This window comes from Coregonus lavaretus, assembly GCF_964263955.1.
Source record: "Coregonus lavaretus genome assembly, chromosome: 39".
NCBI classification, from domain to species: domain Eukaryota; kingdom Metazoa; phylum Chordata; class Actinopteri; order Salmoniformes; family Salmonidae; genus Coregonus; species Coregonus lavaretus.
Window position 1 is genome coordinate 22,209,374 of NC_140026.1, and position 16,795 is coordinate 22,226,168.

At 43.0% G+C, this 16,795-nt stretch overlaps 1 protein-coding gene across 5 annotated transcripts in view; it reads right to left on the minus strand.

The window, feature by feature from the left end:
• nrxn2b (neurexin 2b) overlaps positions 1-16,795 on the minus strand; it is an 863,757-nt gene that overhangs the window by 376,877 nt on the left and 470,085 nt on the right. For all 5 annotated transcript variants that reach the window (XM_084156410.1, XM_084156411.1, XM_084156413.1 and 2 more), the window contains one exon: positions 10,209-10,328. In XM_084156410.1, coding sequence (XP_084012536.1) covers positions 10,209-10,328 — 120 coding nt within the window. The remainder of the gene's footprint in view (positions 1-10,208; positions 10,329-16,795) is intronic.

Sequence of the window (16,795 nt, forward strand, 5' to 3'; positions counted from 1 at the left end):
AGGCTATGTGTTCCACGTTAAGGTCGCGTTGACCTTCATCTGAACAGAGTACGGCTGCAAATGTTCAGGCTCGAATTTCAAATGACAGAGACAGAGACAAGAGATCTGACCTCTCTAATGAATCTATTTCATTTCAGGCCTCTCAGGAGAAGATTGGCCACTTTCAGAGACGTCCCAGTTTAGTTGGAGGGGGAATGAGACCCAGCGATGATCAGCCAATGATTCCTGTCAGCGTTGCACGATGCTGCATGCATCTCAATAATCAGCTCTGATCAAGAGAGAGACTACTGAGAGGGAGAGAGTGATGCTGCTGCTGGTATGTGTGAGTTATGGCTGTTAAAAAGGCGGTTACCACCAATCTTTTTCCTATAGACCATATATAGACTACACTATTAGCCTAGCTAGAACATGGACTGAAACTGCCTGATTGACAGGACTGATTCTGGGCCTATAGGCACGAGCTAGCGAGATCCTATTGGCGCATTCTAGCATCATCGGCATATTTCCGTTAGGGAACGCCTACTCTGTGAAATGCGCGTGTGCAATAACTCAATTCACCTTTGCACTCCTTCTAAACAACGCGATTTTTAAAAACTTTTGCAAAGGGTAAAGTCTACATACCTTAGTCCACTCTGTTCATAATATATTCTAGTTTTGGGAACAGAAAACTGTATTGAGATCAAATGTTTCAGCGATGAGAACATTTGCAGAATGTCGGCCAAAATACATCTCGTTCCATCTTCTCGCACTGCCCGCCAGTGGGCTTCCTCTCACTACCATATTTGGTACTGAGTGGAAACGCCAAGCGGATGCTTCATATTTAAACATCCAGTGAAATATCTGTCTCGTTGTTCTAGCTGTGCTTATACATGTCACAGGGTAAGCTACATCACCACTCTCCCTACACCAGCAGGCTAACCATGACAATACGCTCACTGAGGAGAGGAAGATGGAGCGCCTCATGGAGGCAGGGAGAGATGGAGGGAAGAGTGAAGAAGGTGGAGAGAAGAGTGCGTCTGAGAACTGGGGTATTGCTGACCGACAGGCAGCACATTTAGTATGCTAGATGGCACGGCGCACAAGCAGCCAGCTTCATTAAAACAATGCACCATGCAAACACACGTACAGACACGTACAGACACAACTGAACACACACACGCACACACACACACACACACACCACACAAAGTATTCTCTATTGATACCATCCCTGAAGGATTGAGAGTGGAAAAACAACGGGTCATCAAATCCATGAAAACAAAAGGATCCCCTCAACACCAGTGACTAACAAGGCCAGACTTGTCATTCCTAACAAACGCTACATATACGCCACCTGAGAACCATGGAGAAAAACATGTGTGGGAGGAAATTAAGAGATAGCAGCATCAGGTTAGAAATTATATGGTGTAGACATGCACGTACACATACACGCACAACCACAGACAACCACCCACGCGCACAGAAAGCTGAAACCTAAGCCACACATTGCATGCACTTCCACAACAGTGCTGTCTGACTCAGTTACTTCTACTGTAGAATATAAAGTGCTCCACTTATACGCTATGCACAGACAAATGGACCAGTCAATCACCTGACACTTCCTCTGAATAAGTTTGCTCACTGAGTGTGTGTGTGTGCGCGCGTACGCGTGCGAGCACAACATGTGCGGTGGAATGTGAAAGCGGCACGTTAACCAATTGCCGTTGTATCTCTCCTTCCCACGCGTTCATCCAACAGAGATATCAGACGTCCATATGAGTCGGCCTCTTCGGCTCAACATGGCGGGTCTGTCAAACAGATCAACTCACTGATAACATAAACAACACCCCTCTACAGAACAAAAACTGGAGGACCTCCAACAGGAAGCATCTCCAAATGACCCCGTTGGATTGCCTTTGTCTCATGCTCAACTAAGTTAGCTCAGCTGGTAGAGCACGGCGCTTGTAACGCCAAGGTAGTGGGTTCGATCCCCGGGACCACAAAAATGTATGCACGCATGACTGTAAGTCGCTTTGGATAAAAGCGTCTGCTAAATGGCATATTATATTATTATATAAAGGAAGGAGCACTTGGTACACGGCGGACTCTTTTTCTTTTCGGCAAATGGACTAGGGTTGATAGGGTTGAATGGCGGTAACCCGGTTACCGAGATCTACCGGGATTTACCTCCCAAAACCACTCCCTTTTCCCAGGATAAATAACTGCGAGAAACCGGTAAATTATAATAAATTATTTACATGAACAGCATGGCGTGAAATGGAACTGTTAAATTATATGCAATGTCTAAATATGGCTTCCCTACGGCCTCTGCATGATGAGTCAACGCTCAGGGTGGGGACAGACAGCCCATTCAGTATGGAGCGCAGTTCACAATGCATGTAGACCTAAAGTATTATCTCGTCATGGTAACTTTTTTCCTTGTGACAGGTAGGCCTGCATTTGCTGCAGCATAGCCTATGCTACAGTAATACAAAGACCGAATGCGCGTCTAATTTACCCATCTCCCATCTGGCTTTCGGGGTCACCTTGTTTTTTAATTGTAAAGATTATAATTGTTTTAATTGCAGCTCCAGAATTTAAAACAGCCTATCACTAAAATATTGTTGCTTTAAATCAGTGCACGCGCACACTCTCTCGCAGTCTCTCTCTCGCCATCAACTCCAATTGCATCCAAAATAGAGAATCCTGTTCTAGATTGATATATAGCCCTGTATATAGATGCCCTAGCTTACCTCTTTCAGGTAATACATTCAATGCAGTATTAGCCTTATATTTAGCTAATTAATGATTGGTTATGCATAATAAGCTTCTAACTTATAGCCTCTGTCTCTTGCGTAATATGCATGCACCTGTGCTCCGCTGGCCTCTCCTTAAGAAACGCTCCTTAGCTCTTGGAGTCCCATGCAGGAAAAGCTAGACTAGAATAGCTTGTTGGATATCATTTTTTTTAGCATTTATTATACCAATAAACTATTCGAAGAGGGACACAACCTCTTTTTTGCTGAATGTTAAATACAGCAGCCAATAGAACTCACGGGTAGTTTGAATGAAAAGCAAACACACGATGGTGGTATGCTATGGCAGTTACTTATTCAGACCCCTAACCATTCAATCTTTATGAAGAGAAGTGAAAGCCTTCTGCATCTAATTCTATATTATTCAAGGATGTCATTAGAATTATGAAGACAAGGACAACGAAATTCTGCTTGCAGGAGTCGCTAGAGTGAGATGAGCCAAGTAAAGCCCCCCTACCAAACCCTCCCCTAACGCGGACGACGCTGGGCCAATTGTGCGCCGCCCTATGGGACACAGCTGGGGATCGAACCCCAGGCAGTAGTGACGCCACAACACTGTGATGCAGTGCATTAGACTGCTGCACCACACGGGAGGCAACAAAACCTATTTAATTGAACTGTTGAAAGCGAGGAAGGAATGAAGCAACAATAGAGAGAGAAAGAGGAGGTATGCTAATAACATTAGGGGAAATACTATGAAAGGTACAGTTGAAGTCGGAAGTTTACATACACTTAGGTTGGAGTCATTAAAACTTGTTTTTCAACCACTCCACAAATTTCATGTTAACAAACTATGGTTTTGGCAAGTCAGTTAAGACATCTACTTTGTGCAGTAATTTTTCCAACAATTGTTTACAGACAGATTATTTCACTTATAATTCACTGTATCACAATTCCAGTAGGTCAGAAGTTTACATACACTAAGTTGACTGTGCCTTTAAACAGCTTGGAAAATTCCAGAAAATGAAGTCATGTCTTTAGAAGCTTCTGATAGGCTAATTGACATCATTTGAGTCAATTGGAGGTATACCTGTGGATGTATTTCAAGGCCTACCTTCAAACTCAGTGCCTCTTTGCTTGACATCATGGGAAAATGAAAAGAAATCAGCCAAGGCCTCAGAAAAAAATGGTAGACCTCCACAAGTTCATCCTTGGGAGCAATTTCCAAACGCCTGAAGGTACCACGTTCATCTGTACAAACAATAGTACGTAAGTATAAACACCACGGGACCACACAGCCGCCATACCGCTCAGGAAGGAGACACATTCTGTCTCCTAGAGATGAACGTACTTTGGTGCGAAAATGCAAATCAATCCCAGAACAACAGCAAAGGACCTTGTGAAGATGCTGGAGGAAACAGGTACAAAAGTATCCATATCCACAGTAAAACGAGTCCTATATCGACATAACCTGAAAGGCCGCTCAGCAAGGAAGAAGCCACTGCTCCAAAACCGCCATGAAAAAGCCAGACTACGGTTTGCAACTGCACATGGGGACAAAGATCATACTTTTTGGAGAAATGTCCTCTGGTCTGAAGAAACAAAAATAGAACTGTTTGGCCATAATGACCATCGTTATGTTTGGAGGAAAAAGGCGGCAGCTTGCAAGCTTAAGAACACCATCCCAACTGTGAAGCATGGGGTTGGCAGCATCATGCTGTGGGGGTGCTTTGCTGCAGGAGGGACTGGTGCACTTCACAAAATAGATGGCATCATGAGGAAGGAAAATTATGTGGATATATTGAAGCAACATTCTCAAGACATCAGTCAGGAAGTTAAACCTTGGTCGCAAATGGGTCTTCCAAATGGACAATGACCCCAAGCATACTTCCAAAGTTGTGGAAAAATGGCTTAAGGACAACAAAGTCAAGGTATTGGAGTGGCCATCACAAAGCCCTGACCTCAATCCTATAGAAAATGTGTGGGCAGAACTGAAAAAGCGTGTGTGAGCAAGGAGGCCTACAAACCTGACTCATTTACACCAGCTCTGTCAGGAGAAATGGGCCAAAATTCACCCAACTTATTTTGGGAAGCTTGTGGAAGACTACCTGAAACATTTGACCCAAGTTAAACAATTTAAAGGCAATGTTACCAAATACTAATTGAGTGTATGTAAACTTCTGACCCACTGGGAATGTGATGAAAGAAATAAAAGCTTAAATAAATCATTCTCTCTATCTACTATTATTCTGACATTTCACATTCTTAAAATAATGTGGTGATTTTAAATGACCTAAGACAGGGAATTTTTACTAGGATTAAATGTCAGGAATTGTGAAAAAACTGAGTTTAAATGTATTTGGCTAAGGTGTATGTAAACTTCCGACTTCAACTGTATGCGTCAGCCTACTAATTATACAAATAGTCCCTATTATATTTCCAAAGTTAAATCAAATTCGCTAGCCTATACTTGTAACTTTGTAGGCCACATGTGCTGCACCAGAATCGCATGTTCTCTTCTGCTTTACCATGGTTTGAACGATGTGCGTAATTCCTGTCCATATAATACAGTATAATACAATACAGTACAGTAATACAGTTCACATTCAAAAATATTAGCCTACTGGAGCTAGTTTCATTTATTTACCCAAGAGAGCATATAGCTAGCTACAGTACATCTATGGGCTTTTATGTTTTTCTGTCTTGCGTAATGTGCAGTTGCCTATATCATATACAGTATGCATTAGATAATGGCACAATTAATTGTTGTTAATGTAGGGCTCATAAAATGTATTTACTATATGGCTCATCAGGCTCAGGTAGCATCAGGTTTTAATTTTCATGCTGATCAAAGAGCCAATCAAGTCCAGACATAATTATATGCTTTATAATGCTTTTGAATGACACTTCCGGTTTTGGTGTGAAATACTGGGTTACCCGGGAGAAAAGTGATTTATTCTTGGGATGGAACATTTGTAAAATACCGGGAAAATATTCAACCCTAAAATGGACGAGAGGAAGCAAACAGGCTGTTCTGTATCTTTGGTGCAACCTCCAGAAGCTAGTAGTGAATTCATCTCTGTTGGTGGTCTCCACTGGTCTTCTGTTGTCTTTAAGAAAGCTCTCATAAATATTTCATATAGATACAAGAGGAAAACTGGAGAGAGAGAGCAGGAGGTCTCCAGTCTGATAAGATTTAGTGTGGTGGAAAACATGTTTATCTTTTATCCAGGTATTGGATTTTTATGTGTGTTTCCTCTCATATAACTTAAATAGAATAGGAAAATGTATACCCATCTTTTTATTTAAATATAATTACCCAAAATACTTTCCAAGTTGCCTTTACCCCAAAACTGCTTGACTCTGTAGTCGGACTCAAACGAGCAGAGCACTTCATGAGTGTAAAAGTAAAATATGAGTCTGTGAGGAGAATGGCTAATACTAGGAGAGACTGGGGAAAGGTACACAGAAGTGTGTGTGACGAAAGCCCGGAAATCCCACATCTCCAGTACATTATAGAAGTACTGGAGGAGATTATGAGCCTAAACAACAGGCCTCAGAACAGCCCTTAAAACAGATAACCTGGGGACTTTATCGCCCACCGCCTCCATGCGTCACTCTATTATGTCCCTTAGGGAACGAAGATGTGTGAATCTTCAAAGAGACCTACCTCCGGATCAGAGGAGGCTGGTGGGAGGAGCTATAGGAGGACAGGCTCATTATAATGGCTGGAATGGAATAAATGGAATGGTACCAAACACATCAAACACATGGAAACAATGTGTTGGACTCTATTCCATTTGTTTCATTCCAGCCATTACAATGAGCCTGTCCTCCTATAGCTCCTCCCACCAGCCTCCTCTGCTCCAGATAGATTGTGACACATGCTGACACATGCCCATGCCAGTAATGGCTTTGGCCTTAACATGCATTTATCAGGCAATTAAGATGATGATTCGACTAATGAGGACATTAAAAGGTGTGTTGTTTTTGTCCAGACGTTGTGTTTCTGTGGCATTTATAGGGGTTTAAGGGAAATATCATCATCGGACCCCAGGAAGACTAGCTGTCGTCATTGGCACCGGCTAATGGGGATCCTAATAAAAATCATAGATCATAAAATTATAACCATCACTGTCAAATATTGTGTGGTAAACTCCTTACAACAGCAGTCTCTCCCGGCAGTTTTGCAGGAAACATTCATATGCCTCATATGTATTCATAAACAGTGAGTGGAGCAACAATGCTTTTTGACATCCAGGCTAGCGTAGGATTTTAATTGAGTGCACTCTTGAAATTTGAAGATCATTTAGAAAATAAGCCTCTCCTGCCCAAAGTAAGGAGTCGGAAACAAATGAACATTATCTCGCTGTGCATCTGCCTCTCTACCAACCAGTGTGTGTGTGTGTGTGTGGGGGGGGGGGGGGGGGGGGGGGGGGGGGCTCTTGCCCACCCCTTTCAAATTGAGCGAGGCTCATCTCCTCTGCAGCCATCTGGCTGAAGTGATAGAGTGCGCCGGGCGGGGATCTTACACACACACACACACAGTTACACACACACTGGCTCCCACAGTTCAGGCCTCGCTCCTCTTTACAGCCAACAAGGGGGTCTGGACGGCCACAAAGAGCACAGGGAGCAGGCTAGGGAGAATCATTATGTTAATTTAAGACTCCGGCTGCAGTGAAAATGGCCTGCCTTTCCTATTCAAATTCTTTATTCCTCTTTGAGGGAAATTAAATTGATTTTCATATCTCTTTTGAGGGGCGGTAAGGGGATGTGTGTGGGTGGGTGTTTGGAAAGGGGGCAGTGGGGGTCGATGTGTGTGTGTGTGTGTGTGTGTGTGTGCACGTGAGTGTGTGCCTGTATGTCTCAGTACGCAACTGTGTGGAAGGGTTAGATAACATTATTGCTAGTCTTTGACTGATGGTGTGCATGTGATCAAGAGTGCAGTCACGTGTGTAGCTGTGCTTGTGAGATGCATTTTATTATCAGGTACATTTCAACCTAGCTGCCTTCAGATCAGACACGTCTGTTCTCTCAGATGAATGGGATGGATACAGAGAATCCACCTGCACAGCTGCAGCAGAATACGCCCCAGACTGGCCCTTAATGCACCAAAAACGCACCACCGGGGACCACACACACTCTGCAGTATACTAAACATATACCAGCTTCAAAGCGTTGAAAACAAACGCACCGTTTGAGCAAAGGAACTGCCGGTGTCCAACTTTAAAATCACCTGTACGACAAGGAAATAAAATAACTTCAGATGGGATGTTAAAGACTGCTGAGGGTGCCTGGGTGAATGTTGTGTGTGTGTGTGTGTTTAAAGTAATCATCAAGTAACCTTAGATGCCCTAAAAGCTATTCAAATGTTCAACACCTACTTCTTTGAAAAGCATAACACATGTTATCAGTGAAAAAGCTTTTCTTTTCAAACCAATGGCTAGCAAGTTATTTGTGGACACATACAATGAGATAAGGAATGTAAAGTAAATGCAGGAGAAGAATCATGCCCTATTAAGAGTCCATTGTAAACCGAACACATCTTCAAAGCAGTTACTATACACTTCTAACCATTACTATTTTGGAATTCACAATGGTATAGGCACAAAGAGCTGGAGAACATCAGTGGCTTGACGTGTACACACTCCTACCTTGTATTGGTGGAGATGCTTGAAGGAAAATTCCTTGAAAAGTGACACATTCAGTCTTCAAAACAATGTTATATAAGCCAAGATAGCTGAAGGATAGTCTTCAAAACATTGTAACAAGGTTGGAACATCACTGAGAACAGGTATGTTCAAGTGAAAGGATGATTACTTTGCCTCTTCTCAAAGATGGCAGTAAAGGAAGACTCTTCGGCTTTTTAGAATGAAGAGACGATAATTGTGGGGCTACGGAGGAAACACAGACAGGAATACAACAGTGATAACCAGCCGAGCATGCAAATATTCAACCTTATTTAAAGTGAGAGGAGAGGTGAGACCTAGCCAGCAGCCAATAATACGCTCAGTTTAACGAATGGGTGTGAGCATTCCTGAAAAATACAGTCAATTGAGCCAATCAAATTTGATGAAAAATAACACCACTTTTGCCCTTGAAAAACAAGTATTGTACTTAATTATTTTTTAGAATGTTCCGTCACAGCAAACAAAGGAATGGGGAGGTTATTAGCTAGGTCAAGTGGTCTAGTGACTGTGTGCTGTGTCAGTTGGAAACCATTGATTGATGGAAGTCTTCCATTAGACATTGTCAGTACAACTGGTTTAACCAGAACTAAATGACTCCCTCAGTGTTAGTCCTCACTCCTCAGTCACTGCTTTAACCATCTCAGCTCTGCACTTTAGAGGATACGATTAGACAAGCTAATGTCAACGTCGATATTCTCTTGGTTAGGGGGTTGGCGAATAGACTTGAAACAATGTTTTACTGGGTGCTTTGTCATGTGGTAGCCATTGCTATAGAATGAGCTTGATCTCTGGGATATATTTTGGTTGTTTGTAAATGTGAAGAGACCTAGGGCTGGCTGCTGGAGGGATCACTATCTCCCTCTCTCTCTACACACACACACACACACACGCTCACTAGCCTCCTTGACCGCTTCTGGGTGTTTCGAGCAAGTAGTGCGAGGCCTCATGCTGGCTCAGCGCCACACACGCCTATCTCTCCAATCTTTAAAGAAATCAGGATATTAAACTCACTAATACCCCCACGGTCTCTGAGCTAGGAGAGCAAAGGCATCGGCGTGCCTCTCCCCCCTCCTCCCCTCTCTCACCCTCTTATCTTTCAAGGAGCGAGGGATGGGATCTCTGTTTATCTCACCACGGCTGTCGTTCACAGGCAGACGTTATCGTCCTCCTCTCTTCATCTCTCTCTTCCTGGAGCGAACACACTGCTACATCCTGGTCCTAATCAGCACCTGACTGTCATAGCCAATCATTGTCTCTCTAACAAACACCATTGACAACAAAAACAACTCCCTCAGCTAGGCAAATTTTTCTACCCTCAAACTTATCATAGGCAAGATAATATGGAGTGTTCAAAGGGGGTTTGAAGGGAGGGGGAGGTCAATTGATTATGGATCTGAGCTTAACTCCTTAACAAGCTAACAAAGAAGTAGGCCCACTGCTCTATTAACCTTGGACCTTGTCTCTCTGTCCCTGTTGTAGATTAATTTAGCCTGTTGGGGATATTGATAGAATGTCAACTCACTCTCATACAAACAAGTGTAAATCTCTCCATGTGCCCACTAGGGAGGCGCTAAAGAGTTAGCAAATATAGACTTAAAATAGACTACAAAACAAACACTAAATATTACACCTTTGAAAGTCACCTACATCTATGCAACCAAGCCAACCAATCCACCATAAGCCCTACACAACACAACCTTCACACAACATACACAACCTTCACACAACATACATAAAACCCAGCACGGTGACGTCGGCGAGAGATTGTACGTGTACTCACGGTCGCTACAGAAGGAGCCTCCATAGGACGTCATGGTGCAGTCGCAGGAGAAGCCCTCCCACTGCTGGAGACACACGCCCTGATTGTAGCAGGAGTCCTCCGTACAGGTGGTGCTAGGTCCTGGAGGGACAGTTTGGAACACAGGGTCAATATACAACACGCACACATACACTTGTTATGTCAATGTATGTGAAGACATTGGGAAATAACTGTAATCATGAATCCTAAGGCTATTAAGTTGTCAATATATACAGCCCTACTGCTTTCTTTTGCCGATGTGTGCAAACTGTAATCCCACTGTAGGTTCTAAGGATGCTCTGGGGAACACGTTCAATTCATAAAGTCCTTTTTATGTCAATATGGGAACATAGGGCAATAACTGTAATCAAATCCAGGCCTCCTGTAGCTCAGTTGGTAGAGCATAGCGCTTGCAACGCCAGGGTTGTGGGTTCGATTCCCACGGGGGGCCAGTATGAAAAATGTATGCACTCGCTAACTGTAAGTTGCTCTGGATAAGAGCGTCTGCTAAATGACTGAAATGTAAAAAAAATAACACTGGTCATTTGGTTCATACTGATTTCATCAAGGCTGGTGGTTAAGGTTGTATTTTACATTTATTCTGGCGGGCCACAAACAGGCAAATAATGGCACAGTACAACAGTGGTGTGCAGAACGGCATCTCGGAACGCACAACTAGTCGGTCCTTGTCACAGCTAAAAACAAGAAGAAGCGGCTCCAGTGGGCACACGATCACCAACACTGGACAATTGAGGAGTAGATAAATATCGCCTGGTCCGTTGTGTCATGCTGATGGCAGTGTCAGGATTTGGAGTAAGCAGCATGAGTCCATGGACCCATCCTGCCTAGTGTCAATGGTACAGGCTGGTGGCGGTGGTGTAATGGTGTGGGGAATGTTTTCCTGGCACACGTTAGGTCCCTTGATACCAATTGAGCAACGTTTGAACGCCACACCTTGTAGAATCATGCCCCTAAGAATACAGGCTGTTCTGGAGGCAAACGGGGGGTGTCCGACCCGGTACTAGATGGGTGTACCTAATAAACTGGTCACTGAGTGTATGTTGATGTTAGGGTGGTGCTGGAGATGATGAACATGACGCTGAATTTTTTTTGAAATGTCCCTTTAAAAGGTATAAGTCAATTGCATCTACTGGTATGCGATTAAAAAAATGGAAGCTCAATTTATTATTCGACAGGCAAATCTGTTTAATGAAATCCTGCCTTATAATAAAAGGTATATTTGTAAATGTTTTGTTCAATGGTCGGTGCTTTAAAAATAAGTGATTTAAGATAAAAAATGTAATGAAGCCATGGAAAACTTTGCTTATTATAAACTGACTTGTGCACTTGCAAAGCATGTACTTCAATGCCATAATCGTTTCAAGAGATAAACAAAACATGTTACTATTTACACATTTTAAGAGCAGCCCAATTAACCCAAAAAATTGTCTAATTTATGAGAGCGCCAGCCATTTCATCAACATTATTCTAAAATGGCCACTTCAAATGAGATGTCTCCATTTTATCAGTTCATGTTTTAATTGCCCACTGCAGTGATTACTCCATCTATCAGCGCTTAATACAAGAACCCTAGAGGCTGTAATTACACATATTGCTGTAATTATTACTGAAGTCAATCACAATATTATCAGTGTTACACTTCCCTCCACTATCGATCAGGTGCTGCAACAACCAGTGCATATAGTTTAGACTTGAGTTTAGAGTCTATAGAGTATGGAGTTGTAAACTTGTCATTGAAATGCCTTGTGTTTCGGTGTGAGCAGTAGAGTTGTAAACGTCTCATTGAAATGCCTTGTGTTTTTAGTGTGAGCAGGAGAGTTGTAAACTTGGCATTGAGATGCCTTGTGTTTCGATGTGAGCATTAGAGTTGTAAACGTATTTAAATGCCTTTTGGAGCGAGGCATAAACCCCCCCTCTTAAATCTGTAGCTGTGTTTTATTAAAGGAGTTGGAAGAATGAGCAGCATGCTAGCTGCTAGGGCGCTAACAGCCTTCTTGTGTAACCTGCCTTAACACACATCTCAACCCTGCGTAGCAACATGACACCTGTATCTGGAACTAACAGCTTGGGAGAGAATGAGACATCTGTGTATACCCTCCACCCACCCACCCTGATGCGCATCTCCCCCTTCCACCACCTTCTGACTCCCTCCCTCTCTCTCTCTCCTCCCTCCTGTCTCGCTCACTCCCCCCCCACCTTCCCTATCCTCCCTCTCACCTTCCTCGGTCTTCCTCCCAAATCCCAGATGTGAGTCAGCAACTCAGCATAGTGAAGAACACAGAGTGAACAGTTGTTAAGCCATAGGCTGCAGCTCTCTGCTCTCGCTGCTGCAGGGAGAGATTAGCTGAGTCAGGCAGCTACAGGAGAACAAGCTGCCCCCTTGACCCTGTTGGATGTCTGGGGATGCAGCCATACAGGCCACCCCCTGACTCCTAACCTCTGGTTCCAACTCCTGATCCACCAGGTCCACTGACCTGCTCTGGAGGACCGGTTAAAGCCTTGGCCTGACATACTGAACAGAGGGTCTGGCTATTGTTGGAGTGTGCATTAAAAATAGTCAGGTTGCAGGGCTGTGCGTGCTTTTGCCAACTCAATGTCCTTTGTTGTCTTGTTGTCATGCTATAGCCCTTTGTGTTTGACATGTCAACAGACATGACAACAGACATGAAAGGGGACTTGGCTAAAGCACAACCACATCTGCCACTAGGCTACACTATCAATAGTAATTTGTATTGGCTTCTATTGAATTTAAACTTTCTATTGGTTTTTGTTATCAGGCTATGGGGAAACGATTCCATTAAAAGAGTAGTTGATGCTATGGAACTTATTGTTACCTCTTACAACCTGCCGTTTGAGATTTTAAGGGAGTAGATGTGATAGCCTAATGCAGTTTTAGATCTCTTTTAAAATGGAAGTAATTGCGCCGTATAACTGTAGGCAGGTAATAAGCCAGGCTGGCAGGCAGAGGTTGCAGCGTTTGTGTTTAGAATGGGAGCGGGCAGCGAGACCTCTGGGAAATCAGACAGTGTGAATGCTACTGCTGCCACAGCCTGCAGGTGTCACAAACACAATTAACTAGCAGCCAGAGACACCACAACACCGGTGACGTCCGTCCAGCCCAAAAAGCTGAGCCCCTTCCAAATGCAGGATTGAGGAGTCTAGGCACTGCGTAAAATGGCCTGTTTGTAAATGTGTGTCAGAATGATAACAAGTTAAAACTCAGTATTGAGAAGTCATGATAAAAACAGAGCTTGACCAGTGAGCTCTGGAAGGACATGGATCTTTATTTATTTATATTTATTTTAATCTTTACTCATGCTAATACTGTAACACCTTGTCCATTGTCCCCCATTGCATATGACTCTTGTCATGTCATCATCAATTAAAAGTTCCAATATCAAATCAAACTTTATTTCAAACTTTATTTGAAGTGCATTTAAAATAGCAACACACTTAAAGCAATAAAAACAAGAACAAACACAAGGCAATAAAATAGATGAATCGAAGAACATAAAACACAAAGGCCTCATTAATTAAAGAACAAGCTAAATATTCATGTTTTCAAATGGGATTTTAACACCTCAAGTACAGTGGGGAAAAAAAGTATTTAGTCAGCCACCAATTGTGCAAGTTCTCCCACTTAAAAAGATGAGAGAGGCCTGTAATTTTCATCATAGGTACACGTCAACTATGACAGACAAAATGAGGAAAGAAATCCAGAAAATCACATTGTAGGATTTTTAATGAATTTATTTGCAAATTATGGTGGAAAATAAGTATATGGTCAATAACAAAAGTTTCTCAATACTTTGTTATATACCCTTTGTTGGCAATGACACAGGTCAAACGTCTTCTGTAAATCTTCACAAGGTTTTCACACACTGTTGCTGGTATTTTGGCCCATTCCACCATGTAGATCTCCTCTAGAGCAGTGATGTTTTGGGGCTGTCGCTGGGCAACACAGACTTTCAACTCCCTCCAAAGATTTTCTATGGGGTTGAGATCTGGAGACTGGCTAGGCCACTCCAGGACCTTGAAATGCTTCTTACGAAGCCACTCCTTCGTTGCCCGGGCGGTGTGTTTGGGATCATTGTCATGCTGAAAGACCCAGCCACGTTTCATCTTCAATGCCCTTGCTGATGGAAGGAGGTTTTCACTCAAAATCTCACGATACATGGCCCCATTCATTCTTTCCTTTACACGGATCAGTCGTCCTGGTCCCTTTGCAGAAAAACAGCCCCAAAGCATGATGTTTCCACCCCCATGCTTCACAGTAGATATGGTGTTCTTTGGATGCAACTCAACATTCTTTGTCCTCCAAACACAACGAGTTGAGTTTTTACCCAAAAGTTATATTTTGGTTTCATCTGACCATATGACATTCTCCCAATCCTCTTCTGGATCATCCAAATGCACTCTAGCAAACTTCAGACGGGCCTGGACATGTACTGGCTTAAGCAGGGGGACACGTCTGGTACTGCAGGATTTGAGTCCCTGGCGGCGTAGTGTGTTACTGATGGTAGGCTTTGTTACTTTGGTCCCAGCTCTCTGCAGGTCATTCACTAGGTCCCCCCGTGTGGTTCTGGGATTTTTGCTCACCGTTCTTGTGATCATTTTGACCCCACGGGGTGATATCTTGTGGTCCTCTGTAGCTCAGCTGGTAGAGCACGGCGCTTGTAACGCCAAGGTAGTGGGTTCGATCCCCGGGACCACCCATACACAAAAAAAAAAATTATGCACGCGACTGTAAGTCGCTTTGGATAAAAGCGTCTGCTAAATGGCATATTATTATTATATCTTGCATGGAGCCCCAGATCGAGGGAGATTATCAGTGGTCTTGTCTGTCTTCCATTTCCTAATAATTGCTCCCACAGTTGATTTCTTCAAACCAAGCTGCTTACCTATTGCAGATTCAGTCTTCCCAGCCTGGTGCAGGTCTACAATTGTGTTTCTGGTGTCCTTTGACAGCTCTTTGGTCTTGGCCATAGTGGAGTTTGGAGTGTGACTGTTTGAGGTTGTGGACAGGTGTCTTTTATACTGATAACAAGTTCTAACAGGTGCCATTAATACAGGTAACGAGTGGAGGACAGAGGAGCCTCTTAAAGAAGAAGTTACAGGTCTGTGAGAGCCAGAAATATTGCTTGTTTGTAGGTGACCAAATACTTATTTTGCACCATAATTTGCAAATAAATTCATAAAAAATCCTACAATGTGATTTTCTGGAGAAAAAAAATCTCAATTTGTCTGTCATAGTTGACGTGTACCTATGATGAAAATTACAGGCCTCTCTCATCTTGTTAAGTGGGAGAACTTGCACAATTGGTGGCTGACTAAATACTTTTTTCCCCCACTGTAGTTTCACAGTACAATGCAAAGTTCCATATAAAAAAGGATAATAAAACGTATGAAAAGTATGATAAACTTGATAAAATATACACAAACAATTATGAATAATCAAGCAATTTAAGAAATACACAGTAGCTTTGCTCTCAAATCCCAATGCTAGGCCCCTTGATTTCTTATAGTTTCACCTCCAAGAAGCCCAATGCCTAAAAAGCAGCCCTGCTTGAAACTGTTACAACCACAGTTACGGTCTCTGTATTCCTTGTAAACTGCACAGTGAGCGCTGCAGGGTGGCTGGCAATAACAGAGGCAGAGATACCTTCTGTAGGTTTCATGGTGCAATAGAGTGGGGAAGAGACTAAAGAATGCTTCGAGCACTGAGTCTGAGGGTGGAGTCTTACTATATATCTCACCTGTGTATGATGAGACTGGGAGGAGAAAATAGCTTCAAATGGGGTGGTAAAGTCTGCTAAGGTAGTCTAGGTGAATGTCAGGGCGGATTGGCCATCTGGCAATTCTGGCAAATGCCAGATGGGCTGGACAATGTTTTAGTTTTTTGTTGGGTGTGCTGGTCGAAATTGAAAAAGATAGCCCATGGGCCTGTTTTTGTGCAATTTCTTTGTTATACTAATCTATAATGAGCATTTGGCTGATCAGTGGGGAACGGCTGGCCCCCCTACCAAGATGGGCCAGCCCGGTTTTCTGATTGACTGAGCTGAGGTCACGCAAACTCATATTCAAAGTAAAACACGGCATCAGCAAAGAGACCTGTTCCAACTCTGTCATCAATTAGACAGCCAAGATCATGTATCGTAAAAAATGGAAAGTACCTATAAACGTAGAAACATCCAGTTTTTTGGGCAGCTAAAACCATGATTTGATAAAACAGTAAAGTGCATTATCCTCATGATTCCTGTAATGTGGGGCCTTCTGCTGTGATGAGCAAGCCACTCTCTTCTCCACCCATGTGCTTGAGAGAAAAATGCAGTCTGATCATTATAACATTTCAAAATGCAATTGCGGGAAAAACACAGCTTTGAAAGCTTTGTCCCCTTGTCCCTGTCAAAGAGTGGATGGTCTCAGCTTTCTGTAGGTATAATGTATATTTCTCAACTCAATATTCAGCTCAATAGCAACTATTTTACAACCAATATATATATTTTGGCTTTGTGATATGGAGCAGTGCACGCACAAAATGTGCCCTG